This window comes from Vulpes lagopus, chromosome 8, assembly GCF_018345385.1.
Source record: "Vulpes lagopus strain Blue_001 chromosome 8, ASM1834538v1, whole genome shotgun sequence".
Taxonomy (NCBI): Eukaryota; Metazoa; Chordata; class Mammalia; order Carnivora; family Canidae; genus Vulpes; species Vulpes lagopus.
Window position 1 is genome coordinate 37,677,267 of NC_054831.1, and position 18,901 is coordinate 37,696,167.

General features: G+C 42.9%; 1 protein-coding gene across 1 annotated transcript in view; it reads left to right on the forward strand.

Moving 5' to 3' along the window:
- The window catches only part of LOC121496476 (phospholipid-transporting ATPase IB-like), a 593,036-nt gene that overhangs the window by 536,374 nt on the left and 37,761 nt on the right, over window positions 1-18,901 (forward strand). The window contains exons 34-35 of the mRNA XM_041764812.1: window positions 1,193-1,281; window positions 7,355-7,459. Of these exons, the coding sequence (XP_041620746.1) occupies window positions 1,193-1,281; window positions 7,355-7,459 (194 nt within the window). The remainder of the gene's footprint in view (window positions 1-1,192; window positions 1,282-7,354; window positions 7,460-18,901) is intronic.

Here is an 18,901-nt window from a genome sequence, read left to right on the forward strand (position 1 = left end):
ATTTATTCTCTATATTTATGGGTCTTTTTTTTTTTTTTTGGTGTTTTTGTTTGTTCATTTCTTTGTTTTTTAGATCTTACTGGTAAGTTTTCACTTAGGCTATTTGTCTTTGTCTGGCTTATTTCACTTGGCATACTTTCTAGATCCATCCATGTTGTCAAAATGGCAAGATCTCATTGTTTTTTATGGCTGAGTAATATTCCATTATGTGTGCATGACTTTGTATATATACACGCATGCACACACACACACCGTATCTTCTTCAACCATTCATCTATGGACAGATACTTAGGTTGCTTCCATTTCTTAACTATTATAAACAATGCTATAATAAACATAAGGGTGCATATGCCTTTCAAATTAATGTTTTGTTTTCTTTGGGTAAATACCCAGTAGTGAAATTACTGGATCATATGGTATTCCTATTTTTAACTTTTTGAGGAAACTCCATGCAATCTTTCACATTGGTACTATATTATAAAATAGGCAAAAGCAAAAGCCTATTTTATAATAGATGGTTTTGCCCAACTGTCTATGATGTTCAGTAGGTTAGGTGTATTAAACACATTTTTGGCTTAGGATATTTTCAATTTATGGTGGGTATATCGGGATGTGACCCCATCATAAGTCATGGAAGATCTGTAGATTGTATTGTACAATGGTGTGTATGCATGTATGTTTGTACTTATAATTTTAAGCTCCTTAAAGGCAAAGACTATAACCATACATTTTTCTCTGAATCACCATGCCTTGGACCAAGGCACCGGTTCCAAGAATGAATGAGCAGTGAAGGAACATGAACTCATGGCTAGGGAGAGTGGACATAAAAAGCCTAGTAGAGAAAAGTTCATTTGATAGGAGTCTGGCTCTAGCTTTCTCCAAAGGAGGGCTTTAGGGTCACCATTCTGATCAGAAGGGGGCTTAAAAGCACTTTATAGACAGAGGGAGACAACACTTGTTAAAATAAAAGGAGGCCAAAGCTGATGGATCAAGAAAGAGGCATTCACCACGTCAGGTCCCCTTGACCATTCTTCCTGGCTGTATGTTTTCACTGTGATTGATTTTAATGCTTTTCTGTTGGTTTTGTGTCATAGAATGTTTCACATTCTACTTAATCAATTCTATGAGATTAAATTACATCTATGTTTGAAAGAACAAGTATTCATACAGGTGTCACTTCTATTTCTTGCAGGCAACTATGGTCCTGAGCTCCGCACACTTCTGGTTGGGATTATTTCTGGTGCCCACAGCATGTTTGATCGAAGATGTAGCATGGAGAGCGTAAGTGAAAAGTGAAATAGTCACCCTAAGTCTTGCTCAGCCGTCCTTGCAATCACCTTTCATGAACCCTTGCCATAGGGTTATTTCATGCTGTGGGAGTTCTGAAGGAACAGGTATCCTGCTTCCTGCCAGCAACAGATGTAAAGAATGTTGGGGGTTTGGGTTTCTCGTGTGTGTGTGTGTGTGTGTGTGTGTGTGTGTGTGTGTTAATTTTAATCTGTGTTTCACCTTGATATGAGAATATAGACAAAAAGGAGTCCTGAGACAGGCTGTGTAGGTCAATAGGTATGGTGCTTGTACATGATTTTTAAGGAGGGTTTCTAAGTACAGATTCATTCCATCAGGTTTAAGAAGCATAACTCAAAATTCATTTCCCCTTATATCTAAAAATCAATACCTAAACGATCACAAATAAAACCTGGCTTTAAATCCCAGACTTAAATGAAAATTGTATATATGTAATTTATAGTAGGAAACTTTCAAATATAATTTAGAGTGTCAATGTACAGATCTATGAGAAGATTAATCACAAAGATGAAATTATAATGTAGGTTAAAGGAGAAATAATTAGGTTAATATAGGTTAAATAGGAAATAATTCATGCTCAATTTTTGCTTATATGTTTCAAAATACAATAATATATTGTTTCTGAAATATCTTGTACACAAGGTTAGCTAAGCGACTAAATTCTAAGGTAATATTAATTTTAATTTCATCCATGAGAAAGACATGGAATACTCCAAATGAGATAATAATGATTTTTGTTTGGGGTAGGCTGATTACTCCTACAAATAGTTGCCAACTTCCCTGAAAATTGAGACTCCTGGATTGGTTTTACTTTGGGCAAAGCATAATTATTTTGTGGCCCTGAGGTAGAGAATTGCGACTTTAATCCAAACCTTCCAGGAAAAGACATCAGATTTCATTTTTATCTTTCCCCCTTCCTCCCACAGTCAATGTGAATTGTTCTTGCCTGACAGTTAAGGATGCCTTTTGAAAAAGTCTTCATTTTGGCATTATCTTGACAACTGGTGATGCCTAATACAGAGAGAGAGAGGAGGAGAGAGAATTGTATAGCACATATTTTGGGTGGTTTTTTTTTTTTTCTCTTAACTAAGTTTTGCAACTATTAGTAAAAATTAAACAATTCTAATTTATTAAATGGCTTGATTTACCACTACTTCCCTTTATCAGCTAAAATTGTGTTCTATAAATAGCTAGAATCCTGGGAAATAAAATTATTATAGCCCGGAAAGATGTTTTCTTAATCTAATAAATGCTCTGAAACAAAATGCTAGTTCTATTATTTGTTCTTAAAGCACAGAGCCCAGTTGTGGCACACTGTATTACCTTGCTAAATTTCTTCAATTTTATGTACCAATCAGGTTAGTTTCGGGTAAATACAACATGATACTGGCTACATCAGATCACTTTACAATTTATAGTGATTGAGAATAGGAATGTGATTATAAATTAATCTCAGCCTATTTTAATTCAACTATTTTGATTAATGTCATGAAAAAATTTTTATTGAGCCTGTGTATTTGCCAAGCAAGACTTGAGCAGAAGTATCTTATCTTTCTACCATTTCAAAAAGTGTCTACAGATTACAATGTCTCTACCTCCTCATCAGTCTTCTGGATCTTTCCCAATCCATGCCAAGTAAAAGTTACCAGTCACCAATGAAGCAAATTATTCCTTCAAACAGGACTTGTTTCTGGTTTCTCCTGACACTGTAAAATTAGCACCATTTACATTTTTAGCAAGGATAAATCAAAGGACACTGCCTCCAGCTCCACCATATGGAAAGAGTTAAAGTCACTTGTTTCCAAGAAACTTGGCAGCCAGGTGGGAGAAGGGACCATGAGCTAAGAAGAAGGTGCTGGCCCTACCTGCTGCCGCCCTGCCCCAGATAGGCCCAGAAAACAGCCCTTCCCAGGAGCAGACGGTACCTCAGCTCTGGGCTGAGCTGGAAAGGCCGCTACTGAATTCCAGAGGCACTTAGAGAAATGTACTTTTGCCTCTTTTTATTTGGGGAAACCAGGGAGGATTGTATATATTGGCTCTCCCCTGCAGTATTTGCCCAAAGTATAGGCTCAATTTGTAATACACGGTTAAAGTCTAAATAACAGTCACCTCTCTCCTCAAAAACAAGCATTTTGCAAGCTGATTTGATCTCCCTGAGATCATGGGGCCCATGTTTTATCTTCTGTTATACTCCTAGCCTGAAAGAGATGTTGTTGAGTCCAGTAAATTCAGAGGCTTCTTCAGGAAGTGAAAGCAGACTAAGAGTTGCCATAGTACGGGACTGTGATTTCTCTTTCTGAGCTTCAGCTTTCCAGAATGTGTTCTGTTTTTCCCTTCCTGCACCCTGAACAAAAAACATGAATCCTGACTGTCCACAACCACCCTTCATTTGGTTCCAATTGTCAACAATTTATTGAAACATGATGTGCTGTGGCTCTCCTTGGACTTCCAAGGAGAGTTTTGAATAAAGTGAACCAGATTCCTGGAGCATGTGAAAAGCCTGTGCTGTGACGGTGACATGGGGCAATGTTTGGAGTCTTCCATGGTGCAGTTGCATTCTCTCATCTTGCCTTGGACCGATCTTACAGACCTTTTGCTTTGTTTTGAATTTTAGTGGTTAACTCTATTTTCAAAGAGCTTTTAAATCACAGCAGAAGGCAGGCCCGTGTTTTCATGTGTATCTCTATGAGTACTTAGGAAAGTGAGCTGCTCTTTCTGCATTTTCCCCCACATACTTACAGTCCCTCTTACCCATTTTAGGACCTAGACCGTTCAGAGTCAGAGGGAAAAAAAAAACCAGCATGAAGTCATTTAGTCATTTTTTTCCATGAAGTCTGTCGGCTTTCTGCTTGAATATCCATTACTCGACTATCTTAAGTCAGATTTGGATGCCATAAAGTACCTACTCTGTTATCCTGTTAACCATAATTTTCATGAGGGACAAACTAACACATCTTTTACTAAAATAATTGATTGATTATATGTGATACCTGGCTAATGAGTATTTTTATTAGAAGCATGAAGTTTAAATTGCCCAGAACTATTTTAATATCCTTTAGCTTACACACTTCCAAAATGTTTACCCATGACAGCATTCTTAGGTAAGCTGCCACATACTTATTCTCATTTAGGAGAAATCCACTAGTTGCTTTATAAAAATAATATAAAGCTCAAGGCCACTGAACACAGGAACCAGTCTCTTTTTATCTAACTGTATCTCTTATTCTTTACCAGTCAGCACACAATACGTTCAGCAATTCCAGAATGACTTCATTTCCTTATTATAATCCCAGATAGGCAGTTAAAAGGAAATAAAAGGTAATAAGAAATTTCTGTATACAAACGAGTCTTGATTTTTTTTGAAAAAGAAGAACTTTCTAATGAAACTAAGTTCATGTGAAGCACATTGTATTTACGTTTTCATCCATATTTAGAATTTCATGTTTCCTTTCGACTTGCTACTTTTCCATGCAAAAGAAAGAATTGAGGAAAAAAGTTTCCAGGGAAAAAAAGGATGAAAATTTCAAGATTCTAAGCTAATCAATTTATTTTAAAAGTCCCTAATAACCTGGAGTTACCCACAACTATACCTGGAGGCTCACAGATGATTCTTAACACTCTGACAGTGGCTAAGCATCTCTATGTTATCCCTTCTGTAATCATCTGGTCTCTGGATGCGGGGTTAGATGGAGCAGCCCTGGACCACCAGGCATAAGCCACTCATGGATAATGGAGCTCACTCTGTCAGCTGTGACTCCAAGCAAGCCAAACCTCAGCTCCTGGTGAGACCTAAATTGCATGCCGGTGGCTAATGCTTAAAGATTGGCTTTTCCCAGGTGGACTTTGATGGGGGAAGGATCCTTAATCTAATTAAGGCTTTATTAGGTAAGGTCTCTTGAGAAAGCAGTTTTCCATTGTATCATTCTACCCCAGTGCCACATTCAGAAAGACTCACAGAACCACCCCCAACACTGGGTGATGCCACCCGGTGTTCCCAAATAGTGGTCAAGTCCCCAGGCTAGCCCATGGGAGTTAGCCTAGTGAAAAGACTGAAAAATTGCCAAATAACCCTTAGACATAGGAGTTTAATCCACTGAGAACATGTACAGTGCCTGGTAGCATCAGCATACTCAGATGATTTCCTTCTGCAGCGATTTTATGAATGAGCCCAAACCAGCAGCTTTGATGCAGTGGGTCACATTCTCCCTTGGCCTAAGGTATAGACTTCCAGTGTCCTGCTCCCACTAGTCCAGCCCTTCCTGTTCTTAGCCTACTTCTTGATGATGCCCTTGTCACCCAGCCCAGGAGATAACTCCAAGGGCTGTTCTAGAGGTTGGTGAGCTCTGCTTGCTCTGTGTGGGGAGGAAGACAGAAGGAGAGGAGGAGGATGGTGGAGGGAAGAGGGTCCTGAAACAGAACACACACTCATCCTCAGGATGCGCAGACAGATTCTCCTGGGGAGAACAAGTTCTCCTTGCTGCTCAGTTGTCTTGTTATCATTCTAGCCCTGTAAGCCCATGGGATGAAAGCTGGAGGCCCACCACATTCAATAATACGGGACAGTGTAAATTTTAACATCCTTTTTGACTGTCTCCAGCAAAATGTTAAATGTTTTCTTATTTCTTGTTTAAAATAAAATTCCACAGCTTCTGCTTTGAACTGCAGCATGTTATCTCTACCGAGTCCTGGGACTCGGCTTGATGTAATTAAGGTATTATGTGTTAAAACCTGTGTGGCTAAGTTCTCCTGTTTACTTTGGGGGAAAGGAATGGCAGGCACATATACGGTGTTTTAGGACTAATACTTCATTATAGATTAACTTGGAGTGTTAGGGGATGACTGGGCATTATCTTAACAGACTTTCTTCCCTTGATGGTGGGGGGTGGTGGGGTGGGACTATGTGATTCCACTAAAACAGCTTGAGTCCTGTTACATTGTTTTTCACTTCCTTGCAGAGAAGTGATGAGCACTTTTTGTTCTTCTGTCTTTGAGTCCTGGTACTTAGCAGGATCTTCACATTTGTTTACTCTTGAAACTAATGAAAAAGCTTTTCATAATAAGGAAAACTGCTCTGGATTGATTGCTAAGCTCAGAGCCTTTTTTCTTTCTTTTTTTCTGTTTTTCTCTTCCCATTTCATACCTGTGTCTAGTTAAATGCCTCTCTTCAACTTTATCATTTCCAGTCGGTAGCTCTGTGTTTAGTCTCAATTTTAGGAAGACCCTGAGATCAACTGTGTATTTGAACGTTGTAAGGTATTCTTAGTTGAACCGGAAAACGGGTGCAGGCAGCTCTTCCTAGAGTTCAAGGGGAGTGACCCAACCAGGCTGACGGTTTAAACTGCAGTGGAGAGTCCAGCATGTATTTGTTCTTCTATCAGTTGTTTTACACCTGTGGAGGCCCACGATTATGGGCCCTGATGAGAAGTCTCTGCAAGAGAAGGGTGGAAATGCTGTGTCTGAATATTTGTGTTGACCCTAAAATTCAGGTCTAGGATTTGACTTGAAAGCATGAACTCCAGCATTATAAATCCCATTCCTGCTGTGACAGTGGCTCTTTTCATACTAAACAGAGAACACATTGCTCACCCAGGGCTCTGTGATCACAGCAGCAGCAGGGGCCAAGGGACCTGTACACATCCACTAACGTAAGGATTTAAGCATCTTTTGGGTTCTTAGGTCTGACAGTGAAAAGCTTTAGAGATAGACCCCAGAATATCCACTAACCCCAGTCTTTGGTCTGAATGGCTGGGGTCCTCAGTTAGATCCCCAGGCTTTTGGGAACAAGCAGTGTTCTTTGGAGGAGATGCCAGGTAACTTCTGAGGTTCCTGGCCCCAATGTGTTCTGCAGGACTTATTTATGTCCTGCTTCCTTGTTTATGAGAGTGGAGCCCTGGCTGTACACAGGGACTGTGAATGTTTGTGATGTCTCAAGCTACAGCCACAGCCTCAAAGGGCATCCAGATATGGCCCAAAAGGGAGCAATCAGTCTCTACCGCCATGGAAAGTTCATGTGTCATGTGTTCTTTATCTTTTCCTTGTGACACAGGGCCAAGCATACCTGCAAAAAAACGCTACTGGAGGAGGTACAAGAGCTGGAGACGAAGTCCAGAGTGATGGGGAAGGCGATGCTTCGGGACAGTAATGGAAAGAGGTGGGCCATCTCCAGCCAAATGTGGGGAGTGGGGGCCAGTTCTCCCGGCCCATCTCCCTACCTTTCCTTCCCTGTTTTCTCTTCTCAGTATTCTATGCAAGCAAGGACCACTTAGTTTTACGAGTTTGGGTTATTCTCTAAGAATACAGTCATAAGGAGATTTAAATGACATTTTGTCAGTGACCACATGAAATCTGGCCTGTCCCCAGGGGTTTCTATTGGGTCTGGGCATGGGTAAAAAACAACCCACATGTAGAAAATGGAAATAGTAGCAACACTAGCCTAAGGTGGAAATGTTCTGTTTTAGTAACATTGCCAAAGAATTTTTAAAAGCTAGGCCTTTTGATATCAGGGCCAATATTATACTAAAGGATGAGCATCTACCATGAAGGTTTGCATGCTAAACAATACATGTTATTCATGTAAATCTTGTTACAGTTCACAGCAAGTATACATGGGGTTTTTTGTTTTCCTTTTAATGAATTATGATTTTCTATTGGTGCCGAGAAAACTCATGTCACGTGCAGGCTAGTTCACAGAAACATATGCTGCTGTTCCCTCTCATTATTTGTGGTAGAGCATGAGCTGCCTCTTCCCCATACCTAAAAGTTTGGCATATGAAAAGCTTTTGATTAATCGTGTATGTTATAATGTTACTAGATTGCATCTAGTTAAAGCCCATATACTACCAAAAGAAGTCTACCTGGACCCAAGAACAAATTGCTGTCTTAGACACATGGAATGTCTGGAAAATTATGAGTACAACTCTTCTATAAATGCTTCAAGGAAATCTGTAGCTAAATGCCAGGGCAACAGAAATCTACAATTTGAATACTTTTAGACATTGCTACTATGTATCTTGTTTATGTTCTGTTTATTCATACCATCTTTCAAAGCAATGAAGACAAAGCATTTTTTTGAAGGAAAGAGAATCCAGATTGTGAGAAGTATTAGGAATATAACTTCAAATAACTGCGTATGTTTTAGGGAAGGGGTTGTAGAGTACGCAGTTGAAGTTGTGGTTTTTGTGTTTGTTTATGACATTTTTTAACAAGTGAGTCCATTAGCATCCATTACATGGCAGTTGTGCTCATCACTCTAAAAATAATCTGTCAACAAGACAAAAATCACTGTCTTCAGTAAGCTGAAAGCCATGAGTTTGTGGGGACAGCAGCAGGGCTTAAAGCAGATCTATATATAACTGTTACACAAGGCAGCACATGGCTAAGGCCTGCTCTGTCCGTTAGATGCTTTAGGCACAGTGCTTAGCACCTACTAGATTTTCAAGGACTTACAAAATTATTAAGACCTGAAGAAAACATGTTCATAGATTCTAAAAATAGGGAGAAACCACTGCAAATTGAAATAAACAAACACTTAAAACTCTACAAAATGCCTATCAGTCATAATAACTGCTCAGCTTAAAAAGCACACCAAGTTTTAGCACCACTGAAAACAATTCCCAGGACATCCTAGATCTCAAGAATACTCACATATACACAGTAACTGCTGAGAGATCACAGGTAGTTTCTAAGTAAAATGAGAGTTTCCTTTTTTTTTTTTTTTGCAAGACTTTATTTATTCATGAGATACAGAGGCAGAGACACAGGCGGCAGAGGGAGAAGCCAACAACCTGTGGGGGAGCCTGATGTGGGATTCAATCCTGGGACCCCAGGATAATGACCTGAGCCAAAGGCAGATGCTCACCTAATGAGTCAACCAGGTGTCCCATAAAAGGAGAATTTGAAAGCCAAACTATCAAACGCTTCTCCAGCACTTGAAAGGAAAACCTTGTGTCTAGTGTGGCCTAAGAATGCTCTTTACCATGTTTGATCTGATGCGGATCAGGGTCTTGTTCTGGCCCATGAGGTTACAACAGGGCCGGGTCTGGGGTACATAGCGTGGAGGCATTCAGAGGAGGCAGCAATCCAGGAGACCATCTGGCTTGAGAGACCAACAGGTTCACATGGGAGACAAGGACGCGGAGGCAGTGAGTAGACGGAAATGATGGAAATGATGCGTGTGTATTTCCAGCAGAGGGAGCAGCCCGTGCAGAGGCACCGTTGGGATTGCTTGCGGTCATGCAGCCCATGGGGATCCGGAGCCTGGGTTTGAATTCTGGCTCAGCTGCTGCTCAGCCACATGACCTTGGACATTCCATTTCGTACAGTGAGCTGGTCCCTTACTGTATAACGAAAGACTAATACGTGAGGGTGGGGGTGGAGCTGGGGCCGGGGTTCCTGCAGCAGTCTGTACACCCAGGCCTGGTGCCTGACACCCCCCCCCACCCCCCACTCCCCCCCCCCCCACCCCACCCCCCCGCAGGAATGTGGAATGTCAGCTGCTAGTCTTCAGTTTGGCCCCAGGAGGGGTGTGAGCCATCCTGACCATTGATAAAAAGAATGACATTTTTAAAATTCACTTATCCTGTTCAAAGTTCACTTTTCAACATTCACATGTGTATGGGAAGATGATTAGAGTTTAGATGTGGTTTCCTCCCGTCTGCATTTGAAAATCTGTTTTCTGATCGCCTTGTCCATGTTCCAACTTCTGTAGTTGTGGGGATTGCGCGTGAATGTAAGTGCGCCGCCCCCACTCCAGTCTCCTCCAGGCCCCGGTCTCGCCTCCGCTTGGTGATCCCTGCCTCCCACCATCGTCAGATCCTCAGAGCACCCTCCTCACCACCACCACCATTTGTTTTTCTGTCTCCTAATTGCTCCCAGATTGTCAGGGTGGTCTATTTGCCAACTAGATAGTGGCGACTGGGCCACTCAGATTTTTGTTCTGCTTGGCCTCATAACTGTTCCTTTATCACCTTTGTGTGCTTCTTTCACACCTGCCCGGATTCCTGTGAGCCTCTGGTGCTCCTGAGGAGTCGGGGAGGGGAAGCCCAGGGTTCGGGTGGGGGTGGGGCAGGGTTTTTTTTCAGCTAGGTGCTTCCTTGTGAAGATTTAGGGACACCCTCCTGAGGGACCCGAGTCCTCTCCCCTCTCCTTGCACCTCCCGGGTCCTTATTCCCAGCCCCTCACCCCAGCCCGTCTAGTATTAAAGTGTGCTTGTGCATCTTGCTTCAGTTGTTAGGCTGGCACGTAATAAAAGCTCTGTAAATATTTGTTGACTGACTGCAAATGCAAAAGCCCGGTGAGTTGCTGGTGACAAAGGGAGGGTGAGCCTGCATTGTCTGTGGAGACCAGTGGTGCCTGTTGCGTTGGCTCCTGTTGAGAGTGGCCACAGAGAGATACTGGGAGAGGGGCAGGCCGCTGCTAAGCCTGCAGTGAGTGGCCACCTACCTCAGGGCTTCAGAATAGAGCCAGCAGACTCACAGACGGACAGACACGTGGCCTATTAGCATCGCCCTACCCCGCAAAGAGGAGTAGGCTGGGAGCCCGTCCTCCCACCCACCCTGCCTTCCCCTGCCGGCAGGGCCTCTGTACGCCAGGTGTCCTCAACATCCCCAGCCGCAGGAGAGCCCCGCTGCTCCACTCTGAAAGCCTTCCTCCAGGACATCCTGCCAAGTCATAAAACCTGGGTCCAAGTCATTGGCAAATATTCTAGCAGTTTTTCTCAGGAATGTGCTCAGAAGAAATAGAACAAAAATTTTTATGCAGTAATCGAAAAAAAAAGCACTTTGCTGCCAAATTTACAATTAAAATTTTGAAACGGTAGCTACGAATTCTGAGTGTCCCTCTATGCTCTTTCTCTGTTCAATAAAATACTTCCAACTTACTGTTTTATTGATCTTGTCCAAGCCCCAAACTCTTTTTTTTCCAAGCCCCAAACTCTTCTATTATTTTGGTAAACACAATAATGTTATGATAATCTCATTAGCATGCTTCTGCACTTTGCATTAGGAAGTCTTGTCTTCTGAAATGAAGCTGTGTTATTTATGCATAATTAAGCCTGTGCTCATGACTTAGAGAAAACAAGCTGAGAAAGAGAAAAGATGAGATCTGAGAATAAGATGCCCAGAAACTACAGGGAAGTAAGAAAATGCTTCAACTGGCAAACAGAAATGTTTTTTTTTTCTTTTCCTAATGTATGTTTTGTCTTTTCCTTAATGTATTGTCTGTGTACCTCCCAAACACCAGACACTTGTTAATATTTGTATTGTTCAGAATACCTTTCCCCAAACCATCTTCCCCAGAAGTCTTGACCACGAGATATCCCCGCTGTTCCGTGTGTAGGATAGAATCTGTCTTGCACGTCAATACTCTGCACGTGTCTAAGAACATGAGCTAAAGGGAAGAATTCTTTCTTTCAATCTTTTGGGAGTATTTGCTCCCTCTTTATTCCTAAAGGGCAACTCAGGCAATTTTTGCTTTTCTCTGGTAGAAGAAGATCTACCGGTGGCCACTTACCTTACAAATATAATTTCTAAAAGTGCCTAAGATGTCACGTAGGAGTGGCAGACTAAATTGTTTTCTCCTTTGGTGCAAGGCAGAGGGTGTTCTGATGTTTGGGTATTAGAGCAGTTGAGAAGAGAGGTGAATGTATTTGATGAAAACATCTAGTTTCCCAGTTCTGCTTAATCTGAATAAACCACAAGGAGACCCTTGTTTTGTTTGAGAACTTCTTTCTGTTCAGCAGTGGGTGGGGGAGGGGGTGCAGGGTAGGCCCTGGGCTGATTTTCTCCTCTTGCAAGGTCAGGGAGTTCTGGTTGCTGCTCCTCTCTTTCACCAGCACAGCGGTGGGATTCTCTTTCACCTAAGTGCCTCCCTGGAGTATAGTTTACTCTGTGCCCTTGGTAAAGGTAGCCAGGTGACTGGTCTTCGCCTTATGGTGAACGATCACTGAATCTCTTACTTGGTTTTCTGTCCTCGTGAATGCTGATACATGGGCTGTGTGACCCCGGGGCTGAGCCAGCGTGCACAGGGTAATCTAGACAGCTGCTCTGCCTTTCGGGAATCCAGGAGGGAAATGTGATTCTCTCCGGAGTCGGGGTGCTGCAGCCTGTGCTCACCAGCTCCCATGTCACTGGGGCCTACCTCTGTGCAGATAGGTGGGGCACTGGTCCAACCTCGCCATCTGGGAATCCGAATGGAGTGTTATCAGTGGAAAAATAGGGGCCAGAGCCTGAAACAGATCAGCCCGATTTTCAAACACGCCAAAGATGATTCCTCCGCTCCAGGCAGCACTCCCCTGATGCTCTTTTAAAAAACCAACTATACCAAAACACAACTCCCCAGTACATTTTGAGGTGAGTACACAACTCAAAAAATATCCATTATGCTTTGGGCTTTAGACAGAGATCCTTTGATCTTTAATGTGTAAAAGCTATTTGGTGTTGTCACACCTCCAAGTTAAAATTGTACAACTGCTGAGTCAAAGATGAGTGTAAGCAAGCCTCAAAATAGGAGATACTCCAGCTTGATTGCATATCATTTCCCTAATATAGACTTTCTGTCATTTCAGGAGAACTCCTTTTTCCTCTTCGCAGTGGCCGTTGGCAGCACATCCTCTCCATTTTCCTTTGTTTCCCCTTTCTACACTTGTCCTCCCTACAGTATCTACTAGGTTTTTATTAGCTAGAAGGATAGGAAATTATGGCATCATTTTAGCAAACCTCTCCAGGCCAGGTGGCAAATGTCTGCTTCCAACACCTGGTTAAGATTTATTTCACTTCCAGCTGCATTTTTTCCATCACTGTGTCATGAAGCAGAGGAAAGAGCACAGAGCAGAGAGGCAGACAGACTGGAGTTGGGCTCTTAGCCCCGCCACCCGGTCAGCTGTGTGACCTTTGCTGGGTTATTAACTTCTCTGGACTTCAGCTTTCTCAAGTTACTTGGAGGTTTAAATGAAATAATACATATTAAAGCACATGGAGACGTTTGGCAAGTGTGAACACCCATGTTGTCCCCCAGTGTAGAAGCTAACAGGTTTCACTGGCCATTTATAACACACGTGGGTTTTTCCCAGAGCTCTTAGAGTGTGAGCACAGCGTACTCTTCGGTTTGTGTCATCAGGGTACACTCCCATGACTGGGGGGGAAGGACAAGGAGCTGGCTGGGCCCCAGGCACATGAGAGCAGTGTGAGGAAGCAGTGGTGACTCTTGGGTCAGGAGCGTGGGGGAGAGTTCACAGTCCTGACAGTTTCCCAAGCCAACCTTGGATTTTTGCTTTACCTAACTCCACTTTGCAAAGAAGAGTGTGTTCCCAGCCAGGCTGCGTGCCCAGTCCAGACTGTCTGCTCGCAGCACGTCTATACCTGAGTGCGCCATCTCTCCTGAGGACCAGCCCTTCCTTCAGAGTTCCCTGCCCTCATCAGTGACAGGTTGCTGCAGTACCTCACACACACTGCTAGCATCATCCTGTCCCCTCTTTGCTGCCACATGTGGCAGGGGGCCAGGACTCCTAAATAGACCATCTTTCCAGCCCCTGGATCATCATCCTTCCCGAGGTCAATGGCAGTAGCTTCTTTGCCACTCTGTCTCCCTGGCTGGTCTCCTGGCTGGGGTGTCTTCCTGCCTCGCTCCACCCTGCACACAGCCAAGACTATTTCCAAAGCACAGCCCTACTCATGCCGCTCCCTGGTCTAGAATCTTTCCTATTAGCTTGTCCAGGTAAGTGCAGACCGGAGCCACACCATGATTTCCGCCTTCTCTCCCTCTTTTCACCTGCATGGATCTTAGCTTCCCATCTCTCCCCTTGCCCTCCCAGGCTCCTCCTCCCCGAACTCTGTCATACCTTTCTGCAGCTGCTGCTGCCTCTTGGCCCTTCTCTGTTGGTTGGTTTTAGACAACAGTGTCGTACTGGGTCAAGCTCTGGGTGCTCAGGACAAATGAGGCAGACAGACTGTTGTCCTGGAGGGACCTGCAGCCCTGAGGACAAATGCTGCCACCCCCAGACACACCCCATGACATTACTGAGTTGTCTCTGACTTCTCACCACTGTGATCACATCAGCCGGGCTGCCCTGAATGTATTCATTTGGACAAGTTTTTTCAGTTATTCAAATATTCAACATACACAACAGTAGAGCAGCTAGGACGAAGAACTCCCATATCCTCGCTGCCCGGATTTTTAACATTTACCAACGTTTTGCCACAACTGCTTCATCTGGCTCCTTCCTGGCCCCATTTTGGTTTTGCCAAAGCATGTAAAGCAAATCTTCGACATCATATTTCACCCTCATATACTTCAGGATATAATTCTAAATATCACATCCTCCATTTTAACATGTATTATCATTAATACATGTTATACTTGTTTATGCTATTGCATATAAACGTGGTAACTCTGATGCCTGTTATCAGATAAAAAATTAATAATTCCTTGGTATTAGTTGATACCCAGTCCACAAACAGATTTTCTGGGTCCTCCCAACCTTTCTTTTTAGAGATTTATTAGGTTTATATGAGGATCTCGGCAAGGGCCACAGGTAACCGTTGGTTGCTATGTTTCTAAGTTTCTTTTAATCTCAAGAAGCACACCTGCTTACCCCCACCCTGCCTTGTTTTTAATGCCATGGGCTTAATAGGAGTTATGCCCCATTTTCTTTTTCTCACCATGATTATCACCACATGCTGTGAATGAATTGCTCCTCTGCAGAAGAGGGAACTCAGCCTCAAGGTGATGGTGTCACCGGCACCCCCAGCATCACCTAAGCAAAGTCAGAGGCCAGACCCTCAATTTTGACTCAGGCTTCCTTCCACAAAGGCAAGGTATTGAGAGCCACCCAAATGCTTCCATTTCCAATTGCATCCCAGAGCATGTGGAAAGCAGTGGAGCCCCCAGAGAGATCAGGAGGGGTGGCCACCTGAGAGCAGGAATCTGACTGGAGGCCTCAGGAGAAACTCAAAGCCTGCCAGTATGATAAAGTCACTTGCAGAACTCCAAGGAAACCAGAAAATAATAGCTGGATGTTGGTGCCTTATGCATCCCTTAACATAGAGAACATGGAACCCACATGGAGACTCTGCCCTCCCCTACAATACAGAAGCCAAATAGTCTGTCGACTTCAGAGAAAGAAGAACAAGAGTTCACAAAGGCCCCCAGCTGTTTTGATCCGATTCAGAAAAGAAAAGCCTTATTGAGGAAGATGATTTCCAGCTAGAATCACCTTAATGGAGACTAAGATGGTCTATCAAAGAAATTAATTGAGTGGATTTAATCCTGTGTAGGGAAGAACACACGGTGAGGCCTTAGAGGGCACACACAGTTGAGACCACAGGGAGAGTGTGTTAGAACAGTGCAGAGTCTATCGCACCCCCATGCAAGCCCAGTGAATCCTGCCCCATTGCTGACAAACAGTACAGGTGAGGAAATGCATTAGTAGAAGAAAGGGAGTAAACGGTCCAGGAAATTACCAAAAGGCTCACTGGATTACCCAAATGGGGATTTCTGGTGATTGTTTGCATCCTGGACACAGGAAAGAGAGAGGATGAAGAAAAGCAACTCCTAAGGAAATAAAACACCTAATTAGCATTTACCTAATACCTAATCCTCCTGTGTCAACAGAAAATCGTTGGTTCTCTGTTATTTTGTGGGTGGTAAATCCCGAGTGCCTTGATGGTGGTGGTGGTGGGTTTTTTTTTTATAAATTCCTTTTGTATTTAATAACTTAAGAATACTTTTATAAATACCTTTTATATTTGTTACGAAGCAAGAAAAGGAAAAGGACTTCTAGTTCCCCTTTTAGTGGCTCATTAGCCATGCTGGACATCCCAGGAGCTGAGCCCCTGGCCATTGCTGTAATGATAGGATTACTGAATCTTTATGCAATCTCTGAAAGAGGATGAAGAAATCATGGTCTAATTTGTGTTGCAGGGAGGTTAGCTGATAGGCGTGGAGGCAGGTTAGTGTCCAGCCCTGGTGTGCTGGCAGTGCATCCTTAGACTCCGTTTCCAGAATGACTTGAGCAAATTTGTTTTTCCCATCGTGGCTTCCATTAGTTTAATGTCAGCTTTCTCTATTTGCCAACAAGACCCCTTTTCAAAAATTATTTTTACTTGAGAGCTTAATGTCAGTAACTAGTGCTGATGTCTCATCACATGCCCTGGAAAGCAGTATGAAAAACTCTAATCCCCTTTTTTTTGAAAGTCATTTTATTTAACCCATTTGAACAACAATAGAAACATGCAGAGGTGAATTTTTAAATAAAAAAAATTTTTTCACAGTGTGGTGTAGGTCTTATCATTTGAATAGCGATATTTCACATTCCAAGCAGAGATTAGTTCTTCAGGAGTTTTTTTAGAAGATCTTGGCTAATCGCTTTTCTACTTCATTATCAGTGAGTGTCTGCCTTTCACTTTGGCTCCCTTTTCCTCCCTGCCTCCAACTGTGATGGTGAAGCATTCCAGCCAGCAGAAAACAGATGACCAGAAGCATCCATCCTGAAATCCAGTAACAGTTTAAACATAATCCAGGAACAGCCAGATTCCTCCACTCGCTTCTCAGTGGGGCCACTTCTAAATCCTTAGGGAGGCTGAGGAAAGAAGTGTAGACCTTCTAGCACCCTGGAGGAACAGGTACAAATTTGCTCTTGGAGTACATTTAAGAGAATTACTGCATCTCCTGGATCTATTGGACTTTTAGAGGAAAAAAGAACTTGAGAGGCAGGGTTGGACATTTTTTGTTTATTTTTGGTGTGTTTTTTTCCTCAGTCAGCCCTCACAGGTGCCAGGTGTGGTGTTTGTGGTAGGGCGCGGTAGTTGCCATCTCTATGCCTGGCACCTGGGAAGCCCATTAAGGGTCATTTGGCCACAGGTGAATATGACATCATTGACCTTGCAGTTGAGAACTCAGAGAATTTGTAAAAGTTAGTGCTCAAAGATGATCCTTGTAGTGGGAATTGCTGCATTTAGCAGTAGATTTGTTGAAATTTGGGGGAGATTTTCTCTACTAATAAGAGCAGAAAAAAAAGTGAAGGTGTCTCTCTAGAGCACAGAAGAGTAAATCCCTCTGTAGGACAGGACATAGGAATGCCTGCTTATCTTAGAGCCTTGGTGGTTTAGCCATTCAGTGAGGTGCAATTATGTCGTCCCTTGCTAACAAGGCAGTGATAATATAGTTATTCAGTGTTTATTCTCCTGCCCTAGCAATTAGGATTGGCTCAAGGCACCTTAGGTGGTGGTAATTGGGAATTCACACTTGCTAATGAGTAAACATGTTGGCTTCATAGCAAATAGAATCAGTGATTGGCTTAATACGGGACAAGTCATTTACTCGTCATGCAACAGATATTTATTGAAAACCGAGGATGTGCCAGGGCATGGCATAGGATGAGACAGACAGGTCCCTATCATGTTAGAGCTCCCATTCCAGTGAAGGTAACAGACATTGAACAAACAGCAAATAACAAGAGAATCAGTGATAACTGCTGTGAGGAACATGGAAGAGAAGTTTGTCACGGGGGAATGAATGGGTTTGCATGTCAGGAAAGCCTCTCAAGATGTCACTTAGAGACCTAAATAGGGATCCCTGGGTGGCGCAGCGGTTTGGCGCCTGCCTTTGGCCCAGGGCGCGATCCTGGAGACCCGGGATCGAATCCCACGTCGGGCTCCCGGTGCATGGAGCCTGCTTCTCCCTCTGCCTGTGTCTCTGCCTCTCTCTCTCTCTCTCTCTGTGTGTGTGACTATCATAAATAAAAAATTAAAAAAAAAAAAATTTAGAGACCTAAATAAAGCATATAGCCAACCCAACAAAGATCTGGGGAAGATGCATTGCAAATGGCAGAAGAGGTGGTTGTCTGGCTGGTGCCCACAAAGTACAGGGCAAAGTCACCTGAGAGGCCAGCTCACGTGAGAATTTGCAGGTAAGGTTAGGGGATCAGGATTTCAGCCACCACAAGCCATAGAAAAGGCTTAAGCAAGAGAAATGCATGAACCAATATTGTAAAATACATGATTGTCATACCGTTTTCAAGCCAAAGAGTCCCATTCTTAAAATGTTAAGTAAAAAATATATATATATGAAAGTGCAAAAAAAGTAAAAAAGAAAGTATTTTCAGTATGAGTTTATTTTTTTAAAAGATTTTATTTATTTATTCATGAGAGACAGAGAGAGAGAGATTGAGAGGCAGAGACAGGGGCAGAGGGAGAAACAGGCTCCATGCTGGGAGCCTGACGTGGGACTCCATCTGGGATCTCCAGGATCATGCCCTGGGCTAAAGGCGGTGCTAAACCGCTGAGCCACCCGGGCTGCCCATGAATTTATTATAACAGTTAAAATCAACACATTTGTTTTAAAGCTAATTAGTAGTAACAGTGAGATTATTTTTTATTTTATTTTATTTTTTTTTCTGTGCTCCTAGATGATTTTTTAAATGACAGAAATTTGAACTAAGTGTTATAGAGGACAGATGTCTTATCCAAATTTTTTCTATTTTCTTTTGACTGTATTGAGAAAAGCCCTGATGTACGAAAATCAGTTGCCATATTAGTAGTGTTTCATGGGGCCCCTGGGTAGCTCAGTCAGTTAAGCATCTGTCTTTGGCTCAGGTCAT